Source organism: Xenopus tropicalis, chromosome 5, assembly GCF_000004195.4.
Source record: "Xenopus tropicalis strain Nigerian chromosome 5, UCB_Xtro_10.0, whole genome shotgun sequence".
In the NCBI taxonomy this organism is placed as follows: domain Eukaryota; kingdom Metazoa; phylum Chordata; class Amphibia; order Anura; family Pipidae; genus Xenopus; species Xenopus tropicalis.
In genome coordinates, this window is record NC_030681.2 from 39,054,148 (window position 1) to 39,068,494 (window position 14,347).

Genomic DNA, 14,347 nt, shown 5'->3' on the forward strand with positions numbered 1-14,347 from the left:
CAATGCAAGTGCAATAATTTATCTTTCTTTGCTAGGCACCCTATTATGCCATGTTATGGTTCTTGGCTAGGCAACCAATTATGTTATACCACACTTCTTGGCTCTGCACCCAGTTATGTCATACCATGCTTCTTGTCTAGGAACCCTGTCATGTCATACCATTGTACTTGACTAAACATCCAATTATGCCAAACAATGCCTCTTGGCTGTGCACCCAGTGATCTCCTATAATTCCTCTTGGCTTAGACACCCAGGTATATCTTACCAGATTTCTTTGCTAGGCACCCTGGTATATCATACCACATTTCTTGGCTCTGCACCCAGTTATATCATATCACGCTTCTAGGCAACCTGTTATGTCATACCATGCTTTTTGGCTAGGCACCCTATTGTGTCATACTGTGCTTTTTGACTCTGCACCCAATTATGTCACATAGCATTTCTTTGCTCAATTATATGCAGTCAATATGTGTAAAAAAAACATTGAGACAAAATGAATTAAGTAAACAAATCTTTAATCACAGAAGAATTGCACGATATTTTGTGTTTGCTCTGTACAATTTAATTTATAGGTTATTTTAAAATGTATCAGTTTTACTTTTTGCAATATATATAAATATATACACACAAGATTAGATTTTTAGAGACCTTCATTGAACAAGAATCATGGAATGATTCTAAACTGTAACATGATCTTAATGAAACAAGTAACAGTTGGTGATAAGCGAGGCAATCTCTCGGCCGAGGGTTTGGGCTGTGTGTCACTCTGGGGGGAACGATGGGTGGGGTGTCTTTGTGTCACAATTAAAAGTAGGACACCCTAAGACTGTCAAACCCTTAGGCTATGAAAACTAAATGTTTTGGACTTCTTTACCGCCATGGTCCTTTTGTTGTTGAGATCTGTGCCACCCAAGATGCCCACAAAAGCTCCGTGTCTTCTCTTCTGCTGATTTACATCACATGCTCTATGCTGCTGTCAGCTACTGAGCTTAGGGACCCACTCACAATATACTGTATATGTAGAATATAAATGTCATGATATAAGGCTGATTAGTAGTGTATTCAAATTCACATTACATGGCACCAAAGAAACCAGAGCATTCTGCATCACAACTGATAGACTGAATAGACAGCTTAGCAGCACCAGATCCTATGATAGATGGAACCTGACTCTGCTAATGTGTCAATGATCTCCGACAAGCCTTATACTTAACTTGCCAACAGCAGCCCATGGCATACTGAGCATGTGCAGTGCCACTGACACTCTAAAGATGGGCAAACAGAATAAGCCAAGCAGGATCTGCTGCGTAAAATTTTGAAGGCCTGGATCATTACTGTTATAAGGCTGAATTATAATTCTGGATTATATGCAGTGAGAGTTGCAAATTAGGAAAAGAAAACAACAAGTAAATACTTATACCACCTTTTTTTTTATTTTCTTCAAAAAAGTAAGTTTGACAGTGTCCTGCGGACTTGCTAGCTTTTCATTAGTCCACCTTTTTTCTTTTTAAAGGGGCAGTGATATTTGCACAAAACTCAAATTCATTTTACAAAAGTAACTAACATAAGCACACAGGCTATACTGATATGATTAGTGCAGTAGATACCCCTTTTAAGAGAAAGCTGTTTTCCGACTTGTAATGGGAGTTGCCATAATGCTTGCCACTTTAGCTGCAATATACTTGGTTCTAATAGGTGGAGGAAGGTCCAGACTGGGATACAAATAGGCCCTGGCATTTCAAATCCACTGAGGCCCAAACAGCCCCCAATCAGTTCACTAAATAGTGATTGTCTATGGCATCTTACAGCAGCCCCTCTGGCATTTGCCAGAATCCGCAGATTGTCAGTCTGGCCTGGGTGGAACCCATGCTCCACCTAAGTACTCTCTCTACTGGCTAATGTGAATGTTTCGTAAATTAAAAGAAACATGTTGATAACTGGCCCATTCTGTGAGCTAAGCTTGGCCTAGCAGCACAAATACTCAAGCCACCTTTGTATAATTTACCCGCAGATATTTACAGCTGGGAACTAGTTTTGATTAACTCTACAGAGAAACAAATATACCTGCCCCGTGAACAGAGAGAAATCAGAGAATTATTGGCGCTAACCATTTTCATTATACCTGTGTTTATATACTAATGTTTTGATTTTGTTTGTACTATTTCCATTGTATGATATTCAAATCACTCTGTTTCTGCTGTGAATAACATGAAAATGCTACTGGGACAGTCACAAATGTCAGGCTGTTGTTATACTACGAACACCAAAACTTTAAGCCTGAGATGTAGTTTATCATCAGCCCAAAAATCACTGCCTGTTTCTGAACGAGTGTCTAAAGTGCATTTATGTCCAGTATTCATTATCATTGGTACCCTGGCTTTCAAATAATTCATTTACTAGGGCTGGTGAAACACAGGCCATTTATTGGAAAATACAACTGTGTAATAGGCCAACTGCATGATTTGTATGGGCTTCCCAGCAAAAATTTTGAGCACCTCCAATCTTTTTTTGCCCCTCATAATCCCACCCACAAGCTATCTGTTCCCACTCTCTGTCTGTCCCTCATACTCCTCCCTTCAATCGATCTGTCCTCACTTTAACACCCACCCTCCCCACTCTCACTGTGTCCCTCATACTCTCCGGTCTCCAGTCGTCATCTGCCCCTCTGCATCCTATTCCCCCCCCCCCCCCCCGTTTCCTGCATACAAGTTACTGAGCCCTTTACAGGTTGCAGCCATTCTGGTTCCTGGCAGTTCCTGCTGGTGCAAATCACTGCACTGGCGGGAGGGGGGTTGGGGGCACTTTGCTCATGCAGAATCTGCATGAGCAAAGGCTCTAGGCCCCCAGTACAGGAAGCATGCTAGAATCATATAGATCAGGGGTGCCCAAGAGGCAGATCACTTAAAAGTTTCTTGAAAGTAGTCTGTGAGGTGGGATACAGCAGTATACCATCCCGCCACTTCTTTTTTTACCCAAACATATCAGAGCTTTTAAGTGCCATACGTCCTTGTAGTTTCATCCCGGCATAGAAAATTGTCCCCGCCTGGCAACTGTATACATTTGTTCCCACTTTATATATGTTTCTGTGTGCAAACTACAAAGTGGGCCATGAAGAAGGGAAGTTAAAACTATGTTGGGACATATTTGTGGGTATTAAATTTGAATTTGGTACTGGATTATATATATTTTTGTTAAGGTAGATTTAATGACAGAAGCCAGGTGGCAAGAATAAATGACAGGGTGACAAAGTCTGGGCACCCCTGGTATAGAAAGTTGGCAGATAGCTGCATATACAATCTGGTAGATATAACTAGCCAAACACATTTAAGTTAAATAAATTGTCTTTCATCAGATTTATGCACCAGAGCAACAAATGATCTTTTGCAAATCATACCCATATTTTAGTGCTACTGGGACTCCTTCCTGAGTTACAGTACATTAAATACATTACCATAAATTAAAATCTGCATGTGATTTGCCCAAAACATATTACCCTGGTCTGTATATCGGATGTGAAGTTGGCCTGTTGCAGTTGTTGCTGACCAGGAGAAATTCACCAGTTACTGTATGTGGTGTAAGTGTAGGCACACAGACTTTTAAAACAAAAGAACTCTGGTGTAATTATGACAGTTCAAAGGTTTTGTTTGGGGCCCTATGGACCTATATTCAATAATATCAAATGAAGGGGAAGGGGGGGTTGTTGGCCCATGTGTTGCCAGCTCATGAGTATTACTTTAGTGTAACATATTACAAGCCCCTCAAATGAGTTAACAAAACAAACATTACAAAATGCAGCCTGTAATGTTGGTATAAAGGCTTTTCCAAATGGAAAAATGGCGATGAGAACCCCTGATGACCTAAAGACTTCCTACTCCTTCACTTGTGGCTTGCTATAAAGGACATGCCCACTTTATTGTGCAACCTTTGCTTCCTTGTATTTTGTATAGGCCTCCAGTATTTCCTGGATGACACCAGGATCCTCCAGTGTGGTTATGTCCCCCAGCTCCTCTGTTTCACCAGTGGCGATTTTTCTCAGCACTCGTCTCATGATTTTTCCAGAGCGGGTTTTAGGGAGACGTTTAACCATCTAAGAAAAACAGATACATGTACTGAGTTAATTATGTCATAACTAGCTATAATAAATAGCCTTATATAATCTGCATGCTAGCTCTGTGGCCCAGTCAGATCTTGAGGGATACATTCATACATACTACAGTTTAAGGCACAAATTTATTACATCATAAAGGAAGTGGTGCTAAAGCAGGACACCTTTTACTTACTAACTCAGTTTAATCTCCCATTAGCAATGGGATATCTAGTATAATACTTGATATACCATGACCTGGATGAATGAAAATCTTCATAGTTATTAGCAATGGGAGTTTTGTGAAGAATGGAAATGAATAGGATCATAAAATAATGACCAGTAAGCCATAGCAACCTGATTGGCATAACTATCAGAAGTGTGCTTTGAAACAGATGACTGGTGAGTACTACCTGGTGAATGGTTACCATGGGTTACTAGACCTGTTTGCAACTTTTATTACATAACCAGCTATTTTTAAATGAAACGCTTGAATTATACACACCCTGACAGATCTGATTGTACATACTGAGTGCTAAGAACTGGATATGCATCCTATTTTGGTAAAATGTATAGTCTTTGAATGCTACTGTAGGCCTCCCTTACATTCTAAAATCATGGCGAAACCTGTAATTATAAAAATATTTGAATATTCATTATGAACACACATATAGGTTATTATTTATGTGAATCAGCAGAATTATTCCATTACATATCCAAGCCTGCTTACTCACCAGAATATGGTCAGGAACAGCATATTTTGCTATTTTCGTGGCCACAATAATTTGGAGCTCTTTTTTAATAGCTTCCTCTGCTATTTTGAGATCTTCCTTTAATACCACAAATGCGAATGCAGCTAGTAGAAAAGCCAAAATACAAGAGATCAGGTAATATCAAAGGTTTAATGGAAAACCCTTAAAAAGCAACTAATTTCCAGCTCAATGTCAGAGTGTTAGAAACTTGATACTGATGTTAGTATCTTAAACTTGTCAGCAATAACCATTCATTTAAATGAGTAACTAGGATGACAAGAAGAAGTGAGACACTGAGAACAACATTTGCCACTGTGAGTGCTTTCTACTGTGGGGAATTACATTTTTATTATAAAGAAATGATTAGATTATACAGCAGGAGTCAGGACCTACGGAGACCTGTCGAATGACTTACAGCATTTTCAACCCTGCCTGATATCAATTTGATTCTTAACGAGATATCGTTCTGGCAAATCAGTGTCATCTGTTTTTATTGGCCCATGTATGGCCAGTCAGCATGATATGAGTTATGCCACATATGTGCTATTTAGTACCTGCTATAATCACACTGTGATAAAACATGGGCAAAGTATGACCAGAATAGCATTCAAACCATTCCTACTATGATTCAGGCAGGAACTCTTACTAGCTTTCTAACTAATGAAAACATAGTAAAGGTCCTCTTGACCATTATTATAATAGAGCAATTCATTTATCAGGCATACTTAGATGTCATATCATGGGTTTACCTGTTACATACTACTGTTCTACAACTACGCTACTCCACAACTTAAGTTTCTATCCCAGGATTCCTGCTGTTTTACATACAAAGGGTCTTCTCACATCAAGGGGTTTATTTATTAAGATGTGTACAATGATTTATCCTGGAAAAACAGTTTGAAATGAATGATTAATTTTAAAACCTCTTTATTCCACGTGCCTAGCCTGCATACTCTATGTTAAGCACCATGTTGCAATGTCCAACCTGCCAGGTATCCCTTGTGCCCATTTTGGCAGGGTGCATGAACAGTACAGAAATCTTTGAAAAGGTTCTATACTGCTTATGTGCCACTTAGGGTGGCCAGGTGCTACCAGGGAGGCCAGAAAAAAAGAGGAGTGCTGACCCTGGAGTAGGAGATAAGCCACTAGAAGACTGTGGGGTTGCTAACTACTGTACTTGTCCTTTTCAGAATGAGCACATCCTTTAACTTTACTGTGAAGTGTCCCAGATGATTTTAGACAGATACATATAAAATATATACAGTATATAATTCTGTCTCTGGGACTGACCCTACTGGTTTAGCATTGTAGACTGTAGTTTTCTTATCAGTCATTTAATTACTGTGTATCGAGCTGAAGAAATGACTATGAGACGATTAATGGCAAGTTTAATGAATGTCAAGTGATTTCAGATTATAGTGTGGCTAGATTCCAAGGCTAGCTGGTTCAGTGATAACTGGCTTATGATTAAATTATATCCAGAGTCTCATTTACAGTGACTTGCATTGATTTTTACAGTTACATCTAGTATCAGAAAAGGCAAGTAATAAGCAGCATCTAGTTAAAGGGGAACTCCACCCAAACACAAATTAAGCTTTTTGAAAACTTAAGCAACTTTGCAATATACAATTATTATAAAATATGCTGCCTTTTCATGACTTTTAATGTAATAACATGGTTTGGAACAGTTACCTAAGCCTGGCCCCCTGTTCTCCTGCTGATCTGGTTGACTACTTTGTAACAGTAGTTGCCTGTCCTTAGCCTGCATCCTCCTGATCCCACAATCCCCTGCACACGTGCTGTCAATTAGGAAGGGAACGTTGCAGTGCAATGCATTGTGGTTATGTAGTTCTTGCATGCTGTCTGTAAGCTGCTGTGAAGTTGTTACAATTTGTAACATCAATGTTTTAGTCCCTTCTCTTCTGCTAGGATTTTAAATGATACATCATATGTATACTTCTTACTGCAAGTTTGTTTAGTTTGGTCAAATATACCTAGTGCTGCATGCCCCCCCCACCTGTCTGGCTGCTTTGATGGCTTGCCTTTGTGTAAGATTTAAATGGTATCAGTACTAAGATGAATTGGCCCCCTGCATGGTTGACACCTCAGATTCAGGCTGTAGACCCCCTGTATTGTTTAAAAAATGTAATCTGTTGTTCACACCTTTTAATCCCTAAATTGTTCATCCTCTGCACTGTTCACACCTCAGGCTCAGACTGAAAGCCCCACATTGTTCACCAGTTCACACCTCAGACAGACTGTAGGAGCAGTAGAAACCCACAAATAAATATGGGTATGGTCATGTGATAACATGGGTGTGGTTTCAAGTGGGTGTGGTTTAAAAAAGGGGAGTGGTCAAAACTGGCTTCCATTATTGGCCCTCCACCATGTAGACTGGAAAAATTCTGGCCCTCTGTACCTCAGAAGTTGGACAGCATTGCCTTAGACTAATGTCATGGTACTCCACTCATGGAGAAAACACCAATTTGCTGTCATCAGTAAGCACAGAGAGGAAATCGACATGTCAGTGTGCCCATGGTGCAGATTTCATACAAAGAGGGGGCTGAGAGTGTATGAGGGGCCACGCATGTTCCAATTATTTAAGCAGCACATGTGGCTCCTCTTCAACCCTCAAATGCAAGTTCATGATGAACTGGCTGACATGGGACATCGGCACATAAAGTTTTCTAACCTGCCTAATTCTTGTAACCAACCGATAGCCATAGCACATTGATATCAGGCAGGCTTTTCAGGGAACCATATATTTACCAATAATGTACAAAACAAAGTGTTGTCATGTTTTCCATGCCCCTAAAAATGGGCAAACAAGTGGATGATTACCCAATATGACCACTACTTACTTACATGAATCTGCTTTACTTTCCACATAACCTTCTGCATGAACAAAGTCTAATAAGAGAGTTCTGCAATAATGGTATTTGACAGTATAAATGGCAGCGTGAAGTAAATGTACTGTGTACCTTATTGGCCTCCATTTGCAAAGAGTTGTGTAGAGCTTGCTTGCCTTAAGTAAAATATTAACAGTAAGTCCTTGCTTTGCCTACACTCATGGAAAAAGTATGCTTAGACCAATGCCACTGAGGTGAATATTTATATAACTTTCTTTTTGCCATTGTAACCTGAGCCCTTTACAGCAATAACACAAACCATGCAAGAACACCAGGGGTAATGGGTCACATTGAGATCCAGTGTCAGAAGCAGAGAACTTACTATTTACTTTTTCCTACACTAGGTTATTCACACTGTGAGGTAGGGACAGTATTATGTTGTAAATCTCTCTGTATCCCAGCAGATTATATTACAAAAATGGAACTTTGTTTAAATGCTATCTCTTCTTAACTATTAATGTTTTTATTTAACTTGTCAGGCTACACTTACAGTTTAGTAACATGGGCATCCTCTAATGGGGGCAAGGGGGCACTCTTGCCCCACCTGGAATTTTGTATACCTCACATCCCACAGTCCCAGATCATTGTTTAAATGATCCTGCTTGTCCTGGTTCTTCTCTGCTTCTTGCTCCATGAGAAAAGAAATCCACGATGGTTGTGCATTTCACTGTGACATGAACGGCCATCTTGTCTGTGAAGGTTCGCAATCATCCAGGTCATGGTATATCTATAGTAATAAGTCAAATCAACTGGACTTGCAAAAACACAGCAAGTCCAGTTGATTTAACTTATTACTACAGATACACGGCCATCTTGGATTTTTTACAGGAGCCAGAGAGAGGGAGGCAGAGAGTTTAAGAGAGAGAAAAGCAGCGTGTGAGCAGCAGGAAAGAAGAACGTTGGTGTTGGTGATCTGCCTTTATGAGTGTAGGTGAGGGAATGCTTTCAATCTATGAATTTCTGTATTCATCTTACTGGCACGTCTGGAGTTAATGGAGTGCTCATTGGCCAGTTCTACTTTGATTATACTGGCACAACTTTGGTTAATATGCTGATCATCTATTTCCTATTGTAATTATACTGGTATGTCTGGAGTTAATATGCCAATTATCCATTTTCTGTAGTATTTATACTGGCACATCTGGTGTTAAAATGCAGATTATCCATCTCCAGTAATAATTATACTGGCATGACTGGGGTTAATATGCAGATTATCTATTTTTTGTAGTAATTATAATGCCATGTTTGGGCTTAAAATTCCTGATATTTTATTTTAGAAAAATAGGCATGGTCTTTAGGGGTATGTCCACAAAGTGTGCACAGGCAAAAAAATTTCACAGCACTGCGCGCGGCAGATTTTCATAATTTATACTCTTTACTTAAACAGCCCCCTTGTTATACAATCATGCAAATTGCAAGCGACTTCATGGGCTTTGCCAGTAAATTGATTTCCTACAAACTTGGCACCTAGTTATTGTATACAAGCTTAGTCTACAAAAACAGGGTATTTTTGATCAATGACTTTGCCCCCCCAGAAAATTTTCTGTGGATGCCCATGTTTAGTAATATAAACATCTGTACATTATATTTCTCTAATAAGCACAATGTCAACTATTAACCTACATGTAAAGTATGTACGTCTCTTCAGCCTTCGCCATCATCATCATTTATTTTTGACACTTTTTTTGGCAATACTTTTAATATTACACTATGGGGCATATATTTATTAACACTAGAGACAAACATCACCGGGATGTCACCTATAGCAACCAATCAGATCTTTGTCTTCTAACTTGTAGGTAACTAACTTGTAGGTAACCTAATAGGTTGCTATGGGCAACATCACCAGTGATGTTTGTCTCCAATGTTAATAAATATGACCCTAACTGTAATATAATGAGTCATGCATCCTGGTGCCCCTAATGATGTAATAATTGCAATCCACAATCTCAACTAACTGAACAATTAAAGCTCATTTGAAAGATATGGTCAGTGTGTATAGCTGAAGATTTGCTCACAGTAGTGAGATGGAATTCTTCCAGCTCTGGGTTCATTAAGATGAAAATGAGGAGTTGGCAAGTGAAGCATGAGAGCGTTTAGCATTAAAGAGGCTGCTCCAGAGCTTATAAAAGTTATATATTAATTCTCTTAAAAGAACACTATACCCCCAGAATGAATACTTAACCAACAGATAGTTTATATTATGTTAAGTGACCTATTAAAGAATCTTACTAAACTGGAATATATATATCAGTAAATATTGCCCTTTTACATCCTTTCCCCTTATTCACCATTTAGTGATGGTCTGTGTGCTCCCTCAGAGATCACATGAACAGCAACAAATACGCACCATATATCTATCCCCATCCCAAAATGCAACTATTTGATCAAACAGATAGGGCTGATAAAGTAGGTGTCTCAAAGACACAGAGAACATTGTGCTTACTTTTCCTTCTAAACAGGAGGGGCCTTGCTTTGCAGACACCAGCTAGAGGGTTTAAGGGGTCATTTACTTTACATTTACCCAGCAATGCTAACTGTGCAATTCCATTATTGCTCAAACTAGTCCATCAGTCAAGCTGAGCTGGTGGTTGCAATATCTTGGGTATAAATATGTACATCAGGATATAGGAAGACCAAGCCTATTTCTGCCTATTTGACTGAAAGATTTTGTATTCCTGTACATGTACATGGGCTCAGGGGTGGCTGAGAAAGTTGTTTAATAAAATGCTTTAAAGGAATACTGTCACGGAAAAACATGTTTTTTAAAAAAAATGCATTTGTTGATAGAGCTTCTCAAGCAGAATCTTGCATTGAAATCTGTCTTTCTATGGCTAGCTGTATTCTTCTTTTCCCAGGGTGCCGCAGCCATGTGTTGTGTGCTCTGATAAACTTCAGCCACACTTTACTGCAGCGCTGCAAGTTGGAGTGATATCACCCCCCTCCCAGCAGCCGATCAGCAGAACAATGGGAAAGGAGCAAGATAGCAGCTCCCAGTAGGTATCAAAATAGCACTCAATAGTAAGAAATCCAAGTCCGGCTTAGAACTCCTCCAGTTACATGGGAGTAGGAGAAACAATAGGTTACCTGAAAGCAGTTCTAATGTGTAGTGCTGGCTCCTTCTGAAAGCTCAGACTCATTTGTTGGTTCAAGAACAACATTTAAATGGTAGAGTAAATTATTTGCTATGTAAACAGTGTAATTTAGAAATTAAAAGTGTCATAAGAATCATGACAGTATCCCTTTAAGTTCCTTTTAGTGATGTCAGCTCCATCCCAATCACTGAATCATAGAATGTTGGCTACAAAAAAATATATTTTTTATTTTATATTTCTATAACCAAAATATATATGTGGTCATAGCAGTGCTATACTCATGGGGCACACAGAGGTCTCTGTGCTCCATTAAAGCCATCAAAGGTCAACCTCTCCAGCATAATACATGGAGTAGCTTTAAAAATATCTCTGTAACACCAGCAAAGTTTGTTAATTGGATATTTCAAGCTGTCCAATAAAAACAATGTAACAGCCTACTCTTTTATAAAAGCTTACCTTCTCCTTTAATTTCATGTGGATACCCTATTACAGCAGTTTCTGGCACATCTGGATGTTCATCCTTTAATGAAAATGATAAAGATTATTAGGGAAACTACTGAACTCCATTTCCACAGTAAAGTATTAATTTGTTACAAGCCATAAGAGCTCATTAAAGTCAGATGGTGCAGCAAGTGCTTACTAAATGAGCACTACTACACAATGTTTTGCCCCTTAGTGCTCTTGGATTTGCATCCTGGGTTTTTATAAATGAAGAGAAATCCAATATTTGACAGGACCCAGGCAAGGATTCAATTCCAACTGAGCAAGATGTGGCCTGACCAAGTGAATGGAGTCTGTAAGGGTTCTCTGGACTAGTTGACATTATCAGGTACAGGAACTTTGCAGGGAAGAATTGAGGTTTCAATGTTATGTGGCCCAAGTTTCTTGTGAGTGCAATTAATTACAGATATTATTTTTTAATATTAAAGGATATGCACTGTACCCAGACACTGGTGAATTCTTAATGCCATATGTGACCTTATCGTTTAAGTGAAATAATGCAAATTATTATATATAATATGAAAAAAATGAAAATTAGTTTCATAATCACACAAATTCAAGAATTAGGAATTTAGTAAATGCCTAATAAATACCCCCTTACATCTGGGTTTATTCCACAGGGGACAATTTTTTTCAATGCAACTGCTTAAGGGAGGCCACAGAGCTTAGTATTTTCCTTAACATTCATATTGGTTTCTATTTGCTAAATAATCTTAACGTTTTCATATTTTTTTGTATTTGCTTCATTTTTATGCACTGCTAATTAGTTCAAAACATACTTTGCATTAGTTTTTTCTTACTAAATATATCTAGTTAATTTACATATTTTACAATTTTTTCACCTTGCCCAGCTTTCTTTCTCAATCTAGGCAATTTTTTATCCCCTTATGTAGTGGCATCTTTTGATCTTGTAGTGCTGTGTGTTACCAATAAATACCCGGAAATGTAGAAGGTACAGGGCAGCGCATTAGTACATTTAGATGTATTGGTATCGTAGATTTTACAATGGTAGTCTTATGCTGGCAGTTCAGATTCTACAGTGGTTGGCAAAGGGTTAAATGTTAGGGTTCAGTTATGCCCACAAGCACAGTGGGCAACTTGCGCTTTTCCCTGCTGGTTTAATGAAACCCCCGGTGGTTTAATGAAACCACCCTTAGATCTTCACCCAATAATGTATTATGTAAATAAAATTTCTCAGAACAGAGCATGGAAAAGCATATGTGTTCCTTCCCTGGCACAACAACCGCCCCCCACACACACAGTTGTATATTATTACCATGGCATCTTCAATTTCTGCTGTGCCCAGGCGATGTCCACTAATATTTATGACATCGTCCATTCGACCTGTTATTTGGTAATAACCGTCATTTGACCTGTAGGCTCCATCTCCAGTGAAATAATGGCCTGAAAGATATGGTAACATAAATGTATATCTGGCCTAATGATTCTGGAAGAATGTAGGTCCCCTTTCTGCATGTATTCAGAATAATGTGCATCTTTGTTGCTGAATATATACATCAATCATTTTTTGAGACTTTCTACTAAAGCAAAAGGGGAAATATACACCTGTTATCCACATTAGTAAAATATTCAAAACTTATGTTGAAAATGTGTTGCCTTCTTCTTATTAAAAAATAAGAAAAAAAAAAAAAATAGAAAGTTTTTTTTAACTTTCTATCTCTTCCAGCATACCATTAAAAATAAAATACAGATAACGAGCTTGATATATAGAAGTACCACCCTTACCCTAGTTGTGACCCCTTGTGTCTCAGGTTTACAGATAAGGAAAACTTCATTATGTAGGAGATGGATCTGCTCCTTTCTGTAGGCACACTGATAAACATGGTGCCAGCCAGTGTACAAAAACACTAAGTGGGTTAAAATGCAGAAACATGAATTGATGCTTTTTGGAGCCATAATCTGCTTCATGAGTGAACACAGGCCGACACCATAAACTGATCTCTTTCTCCCACAACTACTCTGAAAAACCAAGTAAGCTGGAAAATGAAAGTTCTGTCATAGTATTCTGTACTATATTTTTATTCATTTAAACCAGTGATCTCCAACCAGTGGCTCATGAGCAACATGTTACTCACCACCCTCTTTGATGTTGCTCCCATTGGCCTCAGAATAGGTGCTTATTTTTAAATTTCTGGCTTGGAGGCAAGTTTTAGTAGCACAGAGACAAAGTTTCACTCCAAGCAGAGCCTCCTGCAGGCCAGCAGGCCACACGGGGCTACCAAATAGCCAATCACAGTCCTTATTTGGCATCCCCAAAGAACTTGTTTTATGCTTGTGTGGCTCACCAGCACTTTTTATATCTGCATGTGGCTCATGAGTAAAAAAGGTTGGGGATCCCTGATTTCAACATTGGGCAGAAATTAAGTGCAAGTCAAGTGCAAGACTTATTTACTGAACTTATGCAGAATGCAGGTATGTACTGCTTCAAGGAGGCATTTGTATACTGTCTAGCAATTTGGGTAGAACATTAGGGCCGTGGCAGACAGGGAGATTAGTCTCCCTTGTCGTGGGTGACTAATCTTCCCGATATGCCATCCCACGGGCTTGAATGTAAATCGCCGGTTGGATGGCATATGTGGCGCTGCAATTTCCCGAAATCGCAGAAGTTGCCTTGAGAGGAAACTACCGCGATTTCCGCGACCTCCCCATCTGCCACGGCCCTTAAGGGGTTTAAAAAACACTGAACTCAAAACAATGCAATTAGATATGTAATTATTGGGATCAGAGAGGTGCCAGTGAGCTTTCACCCCAGGACACTGTTATCTGGTAGTTTCCAATCAATTTGCAGCCTTGGTGTAACATTCCTTACCTGGATATGCTTTGAAGTAAGCATCAACAAATCTTTGATGATCTCCATAAATGGTTCTGGCCATTCCAGGCCATGGCTGTGCAATACACAAGGCCCCAGACACATCACCCCCTTCTATAACTTTTCCCTGCAAATCCAAATGCAGCAAACAATAAGAAATGTGTCTATGATTGTAC

At 39.1% G+C, this 14,347-nt stretch overlaps 1 protein-coding gene across 1 annotated transcript in view; it reads right to left on the reverse strand.

The window, feature by feature from the left end:
* Positions 1–498: 498 nt before the first annotated feature.
* acss1 (acyl-CoA synthetase short chain family member 1) overlaps positions 499–14,347 on the reverse strand; it is a 63,121-nt gene continuing 49,272 nt past the window's right edge. Inside the window, exons 10-14 of the mRNA XM_002937453.5 lie at positions 14,172–14,298; positions 12,618–12,745; positions 11,297–11,360; positions 4,819–4,940; positions 499–4,087 (exon numbers count right to left, since the gene is read on the reverse strand). Of these exons, the coding sequence (XP_002937499.1) occupies positions 3,911–4,087; positions 4,819–4,940; positions 11,297–11,360; positions 12,618–12,745; positions 14,172–14,298 (618 nt within the window). The 3' untranslated portion in view covers positions 499–3,910. The remainder of the gene's footprint in view (positions 4,088–4,818; positions 4,941–11,296; positions 11,361–12,617; positions 12,746–14,171; positions 14,299–14,347) is intronic.